At 35.4% G+C, this 14,109-nt stretch overlaps 1 protein-coding gene across 8 annotated transcripts in view; it reads right to left on the bottom strand.

Moving 5' to 3' along the window:
• Window positions 1-14,109, bottom strand: part of AGTPBP1 (ATP/GTP binding protein 1) — a 158,061-nt gene that overhangs the window by 74,369 nt on the left and 69,583 nt on the right. For all 8 annotated transcript variants that reach the window (XR_004277300.1, XR_004277301.1, XM_032306880.1 and 5 more), the window contains exons 12-13: window positions 6,228-6,325; window positions 1,094-1,210 (exon numbers count right to left, since the gene is read on the bottom strand). Coding sequence is in view for 6 of the 8 variants with exons in the window: in XM_032306880.1 (XP_032162771.1) it covers window positions 1,094-1,210; window positions 6,228-6,325 (215 nt within the window). In the remaining 2 variants the exon portion in view is untranslated. The remainder of the gene's footprint in view (window positions 1-1,093; window positions 1,211-6,227; window positions 6,326-14,109) is intronic.

The raw sequence follows: 14,109 nt of genomic DNA, 5'->3' as shown, positions 1-14,109 counted from the left end.
ATATATGTATATATACACACACACACACACACACATATATGTATATATATATACATACACACACACACACAATACATATATATAATACACACAGCATACAAAATGTGTTCATCAACTGCTTACATTATTGGTAAGAATTTCAGTCAACAGTAGGCTTTAAGTAAGTTTTGGGGGAGTCCAAACTTATACATGCATTTTTTTACTTTATTGGGAGGTTGGTACCCCTAACCTCCATGTTTTTCAAGGGTCAACTGTACTTCCGTTTTTTATTTTTCACATATAACCTTACAATGAAGTCTTTTTCTTTAAGCAACTAGGAATTAAATGCATGGATCTGGGAGGCATGAGGACCTGTAGTAAGAGCTGAATAAATCTGAGATTATCTGGTCCAAATGCTTTATTTTACAGGTTAAGATCCTAGACAATTTCAGGGACTTATTCAGGGACCCACCATAAGGGAGCAGCTGAATGAGAGTAAGAAACTCTATCTACTAATTCCCATCAATTCAATCTGGTTTACTTGCTGCATAACCCACGCTAAGTAAGTACACTCCAGAAAATAAATGAGGGTAAGAAATGTTAACAAGGAGTCAGTCTCCCTATGAACCAACTCAGATATAAAGACTTCGGGCCGTCCACCCCTGGCCCCACAGTCCCCGCTTATATGGTGATTGTCAGGAAAAACAAGCCAAACAGCAGAGACTCCAGTTTTAATTCAGCACTTGCTCAGCTTCTACCTCCCCCTTCAGCTGGACGGAACTGACAGACGACTTCAACTTAAGACTTTAAAATGCCATTTTAAAGATTTTTTTTTTAAGTAAAAAACTATGCTAATTAAAGCAATGAGCCAAAGTGATGATAAAATGCAAAAGCTAGTCCAAAAACTTAATAAGCTAGTCCCTTCATTTTACAGATAAGCAGTTTGCAGCTCAGAATGCTAAAGTAACTGCCCAATGACACCCAAAATACTTTCATATTAGAAATAAAATCCAGACAGAAAACAGTGATTATAGGCCTAAGGAAGGGAAAAAAAAAAAAAAAAAAGAACTGTTTCTTAAAATCAATTAAGATGCTGTATTTTCTATATTTATACCTGAAAATCATCAACAAGCTCAGGGAAAAGGTGTTCATACATTTTAAGTTCTTCTATCGTTCGTCCGGGTTCCTGCTGGGGTTTTAGTTTGTTAATATCCGTTTCAATATCATCATTCTGAAATAATAGAAATGTAACCAGTTAAGAAAATGTAACCAGTTAAGAAAAATACATTCAGATTAAAGTTTTCCAAATTATTAATTGCATGTAGAGAATAATCACTGAATAAAGGTTGTACTAATTTCACAGTAAGTTGAAATCTGCTTGTATTGGACCACCGTTGTGTTGTTGCTGTTTTGGTTACTGCACTGTATTTTGTTTTTCTCAGAGTTTATTCTAATAGAACACAGTATTTGGGCTCCTCAAGATAGAAAACTTAACGTCAAGATCCAGACTAAAGGATGCTCCCCTCAATCTCCTTAGTTGCCATATTTTTACTCCTATTAAAGGTCAGTTAAACTTAAGAAAATTAATTTAAAAATAAAAATATATGATGCTGGTGGCAATAATCAAAATAACTAACATTTACTGAGCACTGAAAATGTGAGAAGCACTATGCTAAGGATTTTACATAATTTAATCTGCAGAAGAACACTATCAAGTAGATAGTATCAACACTTCCATTTCACTGAAGAGGAAACTGAGGTAAAGGTTAAGGGGCTTGCTCAAAATTACACAGTGCGCAAAGAGCCAGGATATAAAACTAATCACTTATTTCAAAGCATACTCTGTTAGTCAATGCACTGCTTCAAGAAAACCAATGATTACCCTGTACTCTCGTATTCCATGTTCAACAAAGTTCCCCTAGAAAAGTTCAGTGTCACCACACAGTTACGTTTTTCAGGGTGGATGGGGAAGGGCGGGTGGGGGGGCAGTATGTAGAAAATTGAAATACAGCCAGAAATTATTTCCATGCTCCTTTAGGAAGAAAGAGGGTAAATTTAAAAGGGAGATTGACCTCAGAAAAACAGGACATGTATCTGGGATTAATTCGATCTGTTATCTACTCGAAGACCTAATATACACTGTGCCAGAAAAACAAGTGTCAGTCTACCTACCATCCAAGCTATTCTCTATGACTTTCAACAAATCTGACTTCACATAAATACAAACCCACCATTATCTTCATTGCTAATGAGAGATATAAGACCACTTACTAATTTTCAATGGGTTTAATTTTGTAATTATCTTAATATCAGAGTAAACCTACTTTTAGCCTTAAATCTGTTCTACCATGCTTCAATCCTTATAATGCTTTATATACATGTATCTGACTAAAAGTATATATTTCATATTACCAATTAATTTAAAAGGAAAAATGTACTTTATGTTACTCATATTTCATATTCAGGAGGTTAGCTATTATTTGTATAACCAATAAAAATTTTCTCCCTTGCCATAAATAATAAACACTGGTTGTATTTGAAGAGTATCACGTTAGTTTATAATTAATTATTGTATAGTTACTAGGACATGAATATGCAATTTCACAGATCTTTAAATTATGCACCGATGAACCAAAATATATAACTTCCTTGACTGGCATGTAATAAAGTAGACAATGCTTCAAAATAACAAAAAGTTTACAAAAGTATTCTTTCTCTAAAGAGACTAGAATTCAACATTCAATACTACTTTAAATACAACATCCAATAAAACATTTCAACACTACTTTGTGAAAACAGAGCCTTACATATGTGCTCTCTACTTCCAAAAAAATTAATTTATCTGTAAAAAAAGGCACTGTGAAATAAAAATTACACTTTGAGAAGTCAACAGCAGGAAATTTTGTGTTTTGGTTTAGGGGAAAACAAAGAGGAAGAGCTACTGACAGCCTTAGGGGGAAAAAAACCCAACCACCTATCATCACTCCTTAAAGCTCTTCTAAAGTAAAGGAAGGGAAAAGAATGCATGTAAGTTTATAAACTGACAAGTGCTGGCTACTGGAGATGAGTTTTCTAAATCTCCAAGTTTCTATAAATGCTACAAGCAGAAAAATCTGGGATAAAGAGAATGGAATCACTATGGTGAGGGAAAAACAGTCTCTAAAGCTACAAACACAATCAAACACAAACAAATATTAAACCTGTATGTAGCACCTAACACAGGAAATAACTAACAAGATTTAGATAAAAAGGAAAAATTAAGTCCAAATGTAACCACCAATGACAGTAAGCCAAACTGTGGTCAAGAAGAAAAGATAATACAGCTCAATAGTCTCAAAGAGCCAACAATTCTGTAGTCCTTTAATAAATAAATAAATAAATAAATAAATAACATTTTGGCTGGGGCACCTGGGTGGCTCAGTGGGTTAAGCATCTGCCTTTGGCTCAGGTCTTGATCCCAGAATCCCAGGATCAAATCTCAGGTTGGGCTCCCGGCTTGGCGGGGAGTCTGCTTCTCCCTCTACCTCTCTCTCTCTGTCAAATAAATAAATAGAATCTTTAAAAAAAAAAAAAAATAGATTTTGGTATGGTATGGTGGTAGAGAGAGCTGACATTCGCATCAGACTGCTTTATTCTAAATCCTGGCGCCACATCTTTAAGCTACATTAATAATCCTTCTGTGCTTCCTTCTTCTAATTACTAGCCCTGTAAAGCAGAGGTAATAATATCATGTACCTATAGGATAGACGTGAGGCTTTAATAGTTATTATAGGTAAAGAGCAGGGACTAGCATAGACGGTAAATTCAAAAGATCTAATTAGACTTATTGTGGTGAACATTTCATAATGTCAAATCACTGCTGTATACCTCAAACTAATAAAATACTTTGTCAACTGTACTTCAGTTTAAAAAAAAAAAAAGAGCATGGGCCCCTGGGTGGCTCAGTCAGTTAGACATCTGCCTTTGGCTCAGGTCATGATCTCGGGGTCCTGGGATTGAGCCCCGCATTGGGCTCCCTGCTGAGCAGGGAGTCTGCTTCTCTCTCTCCCTCTGCTGTTCCCTCTGCTTGTGCTCTCTCTCTCTAATAAATTTTTAAAAATAATATAAATTAATTACTTTTAAAAAAGGGCATGGACTAGAATAGGATTAGATATTGAGTAAATTCAATATATTATTTTTTCTCATTATTATAACTGGTGTGTTAAGATAAAGTGGGAGAGAATGTAAGAAATCACGGCTACTCCAGTGAACAATACAGCTAACAACTATATTTTTCAAAGATATGAATGTCACAAAAGAAAAAAAAAAGGAAAATATTCTAAATTAAGGGAGACTTAAAGGACAAAATAATTAAACATAGTACCTGATGGTAGCTCCTATTCTAAAGAGATGGGAAAAAAATCTCATGATGGACATTTATTATATAGTGGAATATGGATGACAGATTAGCTAAAAATGTTGTATCACTATAAATTTATTAAGTTGATAATGGCATTATGTTTACATAAGAGGGTACCACTATTCTTAGGAAATATTCACTGACATATTTAGGGGTAAAGGGCCATGATACATAATATATGTGACTTACCATCATATGATTTTTTAAAATTTTTTAAGTATGTATTCATGCATACACACTGACAATTTCCAAGCAGCAAAATTAGAATCATTATTATAGTTCCCATTGAGTTCTATTTCCCCATCAATCTCTGTCTTTACATCTGTAGTGATCACAACACAGATATTTTTAATGAGGATCCTGAGGCATAAAGAATAAATTATACTAGGGTTGCTGGGTGGCTCAGTTGGCTAAGCGACTGCCTTAGGCTCAGGTCATGATCCTGAAGTCCCAAGATCGAGTCCCACATCAGGCTCCCTGCTCAGCAAGGAGTCTCCTTCTCCCTCTGACCCTCCCCTTCTCATGCTCTTTCTCTCTCTCTCTCTCTCTCTGTCTCTCTCATTCTGTCTCTCTCTCAAATAAATAAAACCTTTTAAAAAAAGAATAAATTATACTCAATATACTATGTTTTTAATAACAAGGAAACATACAGAAGAGAAAGGTTTCAAAATACAATATATTAAAGTATAAACTTAGTATCAACCTGAAATTTTACTAAACCTAAACGCTCAGTTCCCAAAGAATCCAAACAGGTGATTTTTAATATAGCTCCTATTATCTAAAGAATACTTTACATGATAGAATTTAAATTCTCATAGCTTGGATCGCATAGTTCTTTCACTTATATCAGGTCCAGAACCACAATCACAGAGTTAACCCAGATTTTTTTCCCTTGAAAATCAGAGCCTGTGCTGTTTCTCTTCTTTCTACCTTCTTGAGGCAAGGCTACAGATCATTATGCTGCCTAGACTGGCTAATGACACAATTCTGCCAAAGCTTGCCTTGGTGATTGCATTTAGTGATAATGAAACTAGAACTACATCTACTATCAAAATGAATTATCTCCATCCAGTATCTTAGATTGTCTCCAGAGAGGGTTAATATTCAGTGTATCCAATTCTGATATAGAATTTCAAGAGAAAAATGGCCAAGCAGGCAAGGGTCAAATGAATCCCTCCCCCGCCACCAAAACAGACTAAGCTAAACAGCTGAAAACTGAAGGAGTTAAGCAGGCATTTCTCCACAGATACCAAAATGACCCCCTGACACTAAATTAAGCGAATATCTCTACACTTCCAGAAGTGCCATAAAATTCTAAAATCTCTCCTGCCTCTTTACTTAACATCGCATTTATATCATGACAATAATTTTTTTTTATCTTGTCTCAATTCAATAAACACTTTTGCCCATTTCTTCTCCAAGTAACTGAAACATAAGAATCATTATATAAACACTAATTCTTACCAAAAAGCCAGCAGTTACAGATTATTTTCCTACTATTTTTATATCCCCAAAAGATTGCTAAAAGAGGCACAGATTGCCACTTAGAGTCTCAAACCACTTTTCTTCAAGTTCAGATTTTCTCAGACTTTGAAACCTAAGTCAGATGGGCTACCTGAGGTTGTCCTGGTCAAGAAGAGTGAAAATAAGTTATTTTAAGAACCTTTTCAGACCAATGCATTCAAAGCAACATTATTTTCCCTTTCCTTAGTGTCCACAGTCATCACAATAAAAAGATGTGGACAAAACCAATTAATTTACCATTAAGCTACACCTATTTCCCCAATCTTTATTTTACAACTGCATATCCAATTTATAAAGTAGACAGAAGATAGAGATTTATACCAACCTTAAAATTCTGATCTACGTCATCTTCATTTTCAGTTTCATTTTCAGCTTCTAAGTCAATATCATCATTGTCGTCACTTTCATCTACTACGTCATCCACTGTGACACAAAACATGCTATAAGTAGGTCAGAGGTAAGCATTCTACAACATGCACATCAGAAGGAAAGATGCTATTTACATACAACATTGGTATTTCAATCACCAAAGGAAAAGTAAATGAAATTCATTATTAAAAATGTCCCTAGGGGCACCTGGGTGGCTCAGTGGGTTAGGCCTCTGCCTTTGGCTCAGGTCATGATCTCAGGTCCTGGCATCAAGCCCCACATCGGGCGCTCTGCTCAGCGGGGAGCCTGCTTCCCCCTCTTTGCCTGCTGCTCTGCCTACTTGTGATCTTTCTCTCTCAAATAAAAAAAATCTTTTTTAAAAAAAATGTCTCTAAGTCTGTCCTAGGTGTTGAAAAACCTATGAGATATTAAAATTTGCAAAAAGCACGGTAGAAATACATGGGTATTCTTACTGATGTTCTCAGTTTTTAAAAATGAATGTCTTCTTTTGCAACAGACTGAATCAAACTGCTTATTTCCTCTACATGATAAATTTCAAGAACTGATTTTACTCCTTTAACAACTGATTACCCATTTATTTGTTTCAATGGCAACCGTGTGCCATGAATGCAGTGTTGTGCACTGGGAATTCTTTAAATACTTGTAAATACAGTCCGTACCCTCCAGGGGTTCATGAGGTTAAAGAGCAGAAAAGACTAAAGTACAATACAAAAGTGTATGTTAGTGAAGGCAATGTTTGGGAAAACAAAGGATGGAATAACTAACTGCAAGGTTACGTGATCACTCCACAAAACAGGTAGTAATTAAGCAGTAACCTGAAGAAAACAGAGCAGCTTTGAAGGCCAAAATAAGGGTAGGTGAGCGTGGCTTTTAAGAAGAAAAAAAGAATTGAGATGATATCCTTGAAAAAAGGCAAGTGTAACTAAATGTGTATAATTGGGAAAGTACTAAAAAAGGCGAATAAGAATGAGAAAACAAAGGGGCCAAGTAGATTACACTTCTAACCTACTATGGAAGACAAGCAGTGAGAATTTTCAAGAGGAGAATGGCTTAACTCAACTTAACATTGCTCAAAAGATCACTCTGGCAAGCGTGAGAGAGGGAGCACATGCATGGAAGGGGACCAATTAACAGGAGACAGTAACTGAACCAGTACAGCAGGAATGGGGATGAAGAAGGAATATGCATTAGAGAAAAACTCAGGGCACAGAATGTAAAGGTCCATGAGGACCACGGCTGTGGGGGAGACAATGCAAGACGAGTGCACGAGTACTCAGGTAAGTAACTGAGTGCTTTAAAACAAAGGAGAGAATATTTTAAAAGGACATTTTTCTAAACTATTTGACTTTTGTTATTTGAAGAAATAACAAATACTAACCGTATATATTAAGGTGTACAAATGTGATGATCTGATACAAATACACATGGTAAAACGATTACCAAGATGAAGATAATTAACACATCCATCACCTCACATAATTAACATTATTACTGTGTGTGTGTGTGTGTGTGTGTGTGTGCGCACGCACGTGCAAGAGCTCCTCTGGGAAATGTCCAAATATGCAATATCGTATGACTGTAGTTACAGTCACCATGCTTGCTGTACATTAGATCCTCAGAACTTAATCTTCTTAGACTGAAAATCTGTACCCTTTGATCCCATCACCCCATTTACCACACTCCTGACCCCTGGAATCCAACATTCTATTCTCTATTTCTACGAAATCTTGTTTTTTTGTTTGTTTTTAAAGATTCTGCATGTAAGTGATACCATACAGTATTTGCCTTTCTGTCTGGCATATTCCACTGCCCTCCAGGTTCATCCATGTTGCTGCAAATGGCAAGATTTCCTTCCTTTATATTATCTGAATAACATTCATATCCTTTATCCATTTATCCATCAAAGGACATTACGGTTATTTCCAAACCTTGGTTAGTTGTACAGAATATCACAGGGAAGATGGGTGTACAGATCTGTCTTTAAGATAATGATTTTAATTCCTTTGGATATATATGCAGGAGGACCGCTAGATCATAGGTAGTTCTATTTTTAATTTTTTTGAGGAACCTCCATGCTGTTTTCCAGATTAGCTGTACCATTTTACATCCCCACCAACAGTATTAAAGAGTTCATTTTCTTTAGAACCTAGCAAATATTTCCTATGTCTTGTCTTGGGTAACAGCTATTCTAACAGGTGTGAAGTGATACCTTACTGTGGTTTTTATTTCCATTTCCCTGATGATTAATGATGCTGAGCACTTTTTCATGCACTATTGGTCATTTATATGTCTTCTTTGGGAAAATATTTATTCAGGTCTGCCGAATTTTTAATTGAATTACTTGCTTTTATACTCTTCAGCTGAGCCCATAAATATATATATATATAGGCACACATACGTGTGTGTGTGTGTGTGTGTGTGTGTATTAGACAGTAGCCCATTCCCAGATAAATGTTTTGCAATATCTTCTTCCATTCTGTAGGGCAATAAATTGAAATTGCTGTTTCAATTTATTTGTTTCCTGGGCTGTGCAGAATCTCTTTGGTTTGTGATAGCTCTACTTGTTTATTTCAGCTTCCACTGCTTGTGCTTTTGGTATCTTATTCAAGAAATCATTGTCAAAAATAATCCCCAAGTTTTCTTCCAGGAGTCTTACAGTTTCAGGTCTTATACTTATGTTTTGATCCATTTCAAGGTAATTTTTTGTGAATAATATAAGACAGGGATCCAATTTCATTCTTTTGCATGTGAATATCTAGCTTTCCTGATACAACTTATTGAAAACAATGTCCTTTCCCTACTGTGTATTCCTAGTGCCTTTAATCAAAAATTAGCTGACCACATATTCATGGGTTTGTCTGGGCTCTCTATTCCATTCCACTATAGGTCTATGTACCTGCTTTGAGTACCATACTGTTTGGTTACTATGACTTTGTAATGGTTTGAAATCCAGAACTGTGATGTCTAGATTTGTTCTTCTTTCCCAGGATTTCTCTGGCTACTGGGGGTCTCTTGTAATTCCATTAATTTGAACATAGTTTTTTCTATTTCTGTCAAAACTGCCATTACAATTTCAAAGGGATTACTTTAAATCTACAGACCACTTTGGGCAATATGGGCATTTTCACAATATTAATTCTTCCAATCCAAAAACAGAGGGTATCTTTCCCATTTATTTGTGTCCTCTTCAATCTCTTTCATCAATGTTTTATAGTTTTCAGTGTACAGGTCTTCAGCTCCTTGGTAAATTTATTCCTATTTTGTTTTTAATGTTATTGTACATAGGGTTACTAAATTTCTCTTTCAGATATTTTACTGTAATTGTATAGAAACACAACTGATGTTTATATATTTGATTTTATATCCTGCAACTTTACCAAACTTGTTTATTAGCTCTAACAGTATTTTGGTAGAGATTTTAAGGTTTCGTATATATAAGATCATGTCATCTGCCAACAGATGATTTTATTTCTTCCTTTCTGATTTGGATGCCTTTTATTTCTTTTCCCAGCCTAATTATTATAGCTAGAATATCTAGTACTGTGTTGAATAGAAATGGTAAGAGAGGAAAACTCTGTCTTCTTCCTGATCTTATACAAAAAGCTTCTAACTTTATATCAATGAGCACAATGTTAGCTACGGATTTATCATATACGGTCTTTATTATGATGAAGAACATTCCTTCTGTACATAATTTGTTTAGAATTTTTATCATAAAAGGATTTTGAATTTTGTCAAATGTTTTTTCTGCATCTATCAAGATGATCATATGACCCCCTCATCCTTCATTGTTAATGTGGTTTATCACATTTTGATTTGTTGATGTTGAAATGTCCTCGTATCCCAAGACTATTTCCACTTGATAATGGTATATTATCCTTTTAATTTGTTGCTAAAATCAGTTTGTTGTTACTTTGCTATGGATTTCTGCATCTAGGTTTGCCAGATATTATGGTCTGTGTAGAGTGCTAATAACATGGACTCCATCTCTGGCCGTCCATCTTGTTCATGTCCAAGCAGCGATCTCCCTTGGGGCCCAGTTATGCCCTGGCCATAAAGCATGAAGGCTTATTCTGATCTTCCTTGAAGCGGTGCGCAGATGACACCACTTTGGATACCAAGGAGAGATCCTCTGGCGCATATATAGATAGCACCACTTGAGATAATTACCCTTTCATTTCACCACAACTGCCCCTTGCTCCATAAAAGCTGTGAATTAAGGTCTGAACTGGGCAAGAACAGCTGTGTAGCAGCACCTGGATTGCCTGACCTTGTCAATAAGTTACCCTGAAAAAATTTTTCCCAAAGGAAAAAAATACATAATTTTATAGAGAATTTCAAAGTGTTTGTAGTCTTTGAAGTCTATTCATGGATTCCTATGGCTCAATAGATCCCAGGCTACAGATCTCGGTTTCGGACATACTTTTACATTTTAAAATGCATATATGAACCACTATTCCTATAATTCTTTTACAAATGCAAAAATAGTGTAATATTCCTAAGAACAAGAACTCTATCAATATAAGTAATATAAATTATATATAATATAAAAAATAAAAATTTTAGTTTATGTAAAAACCCCAGTTTGTTATAGCTGTGTATTATGTATCCTTGGCCAAGAGTTGGTTGATGTATTTCAAAATAGTATTACAATTATTTAGTATTATATAATTAACAATTTGTACTGTTTAATACAATGATTCTGCTACCATATTGTCTCTATTCTTGTCATCCTAATTCATCATTGGCCAGACGAGTAATATTTCATGTAATTACTTCAGAAAGGGTACCTAGGTATTCTACTCCCATACCCTTACAGGCCTAAGAATATGTCACCTTCACATATGGATGGCAACGCAAGTGTTCAGAAATCTAGAATCAGGACTCTTTCCTCCAAACCTCTGTTAGATGCTGCTTCACTATCTTTTGGCATTTAACGTTCTAGAGAATAAGTCTTGAGGTCAAGTCAATTCCTTCAATAATAAATGTTAAGTGTACACTAACTGTGTACAATGAAGGATTAAAAAAAACAGTTCTATCCTCACAGAACTTATATTCTAGCTGAGGAAGGTAAAAAATAACGAAAACTTTGAGAAATGTAATGAAGTCTGATATATGAAAAAGTAACAGTGAACAGAAAGAGGATATTTTCCTTGTGTCTACACAGTTGCTGTCAAAACCCTCCTCTCACATCTTAACCATGAAGTCTTGACCATCAGTGTAAATCTCCCTTTCTAATTTAGTGAGCCATTAGTCTGAAATGAGACAGGAAAGTAGCCCTCAGAAAAATATTATCTCTGTCATTTTTTCCCTCATGTTTGGTGAATTCACTGCACTAGAAGAAGTCAGCTTCCTCTATCTATGTGATTATTCTGTACACTGAATAAAGAACACTATAGGAAGATCCTATATCCTATCTCCCTCCTGTATTATCACCAGCTGTATCATATAGAACTCTCGCTGGCTTTCTACCAGTTACAACCACCGCTTAAACCCCCATAATCCTACACTGAGATACAGGAGAGAAAGGGACTCCAACTGCTCCCTGACTGTCCACCCGACTTAGGTGTTACTGGTGCCTCAACTTGGAGACATACATAACTGCATTCAAGAAGGGAGAGCAGAGAACTGGTGCCCTTCAATACATCCATACCTCTACCATGTACGGTGCATGTTCTACGTGTGGTTCATGAGAATGTTTCTTTTACCTTGTTCTCACTTCTGGTACAGACTTTCCCCTATTCTTAACGTCTGTGGGTAATTTTATATCAATCGGAAAGAGAAACTAGACCACAGTTTTCACTTCACTATCTTACTCAAGTTTCAGACTGAGTTGTAGACTTTTAAAACCCTTTAAAGAAGTTTCTGAATAATCCATTTTGGTATTTTACATAGACTAAAGGTGTACTTTAATAATAAAATATTTTTAAAATAAAATCATAACAGTGTACTCTGTGATATATACTACTAATAAATCTGTATCAAGGATAATAAAACTAATTATAATTATCTGAAAATTCTCTTACATCACTTATTTCAAGTAATTACTTTTAAAGATAAATATAAAAAACTTTCCATTTTTCTTGCAAAATATTTATCAACTGATGAGAAAATACTTTAGAAATTGTAATAATAGTCTAGACTATATTCTCTTCCATCTAACTAGATCTTACCTCCCAAAATTCTACTTTTCCCCATACTAAAATTTCAACTCTTTCTTCTTTTACTATGTTCCCAATATTGTACTGAAATGGCAAACAGCCAACTTCTGATAATTTCATTATTTTTATTTAGGTAAGTCACATGCAAGTTTTGTTAAGCATAAACCATAATATTTTGGTTTCCTGTGTTGTTAATTTTTGCCATTCTACTGGCATAAGGTGATATCTCATTGTGGTTTTGATTTGTATTTTTCTGATGGCTAGTGATGTTGAACATTTTTTCATGTGTCTGTTAGCCATTTGTATGTTTTCTTTGGAGAGGTATCTGAACCTTCGTACACTGTTAGTGGGAATGCAAGGTGGTACAGCCACTCTGGAAAATAGTATGGAGGTTCCCCAAGACACTACTAGGGATTTACCCCAAAGATACAGACATAGTGAAAAGAAGGCATAGTGGCACATGCAGCCCAATGTTCATAGCAGCAATGTCCACGACAGACAAACTTTGGAAGGAGCCAAGATGTCCTTCAACAGATGAATGGATAAAGAAGATGTGGTTCATATATACAATGGGATATTACTCAGCCATCAGAAGGGATGAATACCCACCATTTGCACTGACTTGGATGGAACTGGAGGAGATTATGCTAAGTAAAATAAGTCAAGCATAGAAAGACAATTATCATACAGTTTCGCTCATACATGAATCATAAGGAACAGCATGGAAAACAACAGGAAAGGGAGGGAAAACTAAATGGGAAGAAATCAGGGAGGTAGACAAATCCTGAGAGACTCTGGACCCTGGGAACCAAACTGAGGGTTACAGAAGGGAGGAGGGTGGGGGAATGGGATAACCAGATGATTGGTATTAAGGAGGGCACATGAGGTGATGAGCACTGGGTATTATATGCATCTAATGAATTGCTGAACACGACATCAAAAACTAATGACATACTATATGCTGGCTAATTGAACATAATAATAAAAAAATTTTAAATTTAAAAATTTTTTAAAAAAAGAAAAATATTGGTAAGTGGTTTTCTATTTTCACCTTCCCTTTTCCCAAGCATTATAATACTGTGCATATTTATTTTTTTTTTTTTTTTAAAGATTTTATTTATTTATTTGACAGAGAGAAATCACAAGTAGATGGAGAGGCAGGCAGAGAGAGAGAGGAGGAAGCAGGCTGCCTGCTGAGCAGAGAGCCCGATGTGGGACTCGATCCCCAGACCCCGAGATCATGACCCGAGCCGAAGACAGCGGCTTAACCCACCGAGCCACCCAGGCGCCCCTATACTGTGCATATTTATATGCAAATTCTGAATCATTAGAAAACACTGCTGTGAACCATATGCACTAATATAAAAACTTTTTCTTAGGACAACTATGAATTTACATAAGGAAACTAATCCTGATAATAGAAATTGTAAAATTTTTAAGTATTATTTAAATAGCTGAACCTTACTGCAGTAGACAGAAATTACTCTGTTAATTTGGACTAGTAATTTTTTATGCTTCTTAAAGTACATATTACCTTCTCTTTTCAATTTTTTAATCAGTGAGTCATCTGTTAAGTTCTTTCTTGCCACAGAAATTTCATGGGAATATGTAGAAACTCTATGAAGAGAGATGAATTATTTTATAATAAAAAATGAG

The sequence above is a fragment of the Mustela erminea genome, chromosome 12 (assembly GCF_009829155.1).
Source record: "Mustela erminea isolate mMusErm1 chromosome 12, mMusErm1.Pri, whole genome shotgun sequence".
In the NCBI taxonomy this organism is placed as follows: Eukaryota; Metazoa; Chordata; class Mammalia; order Carnivora; family Mustelidae; genus Mustela; species Mustela erminea.
This window is presented reverse-complemented; position numbering and strand designations above follow the sequence as displayed.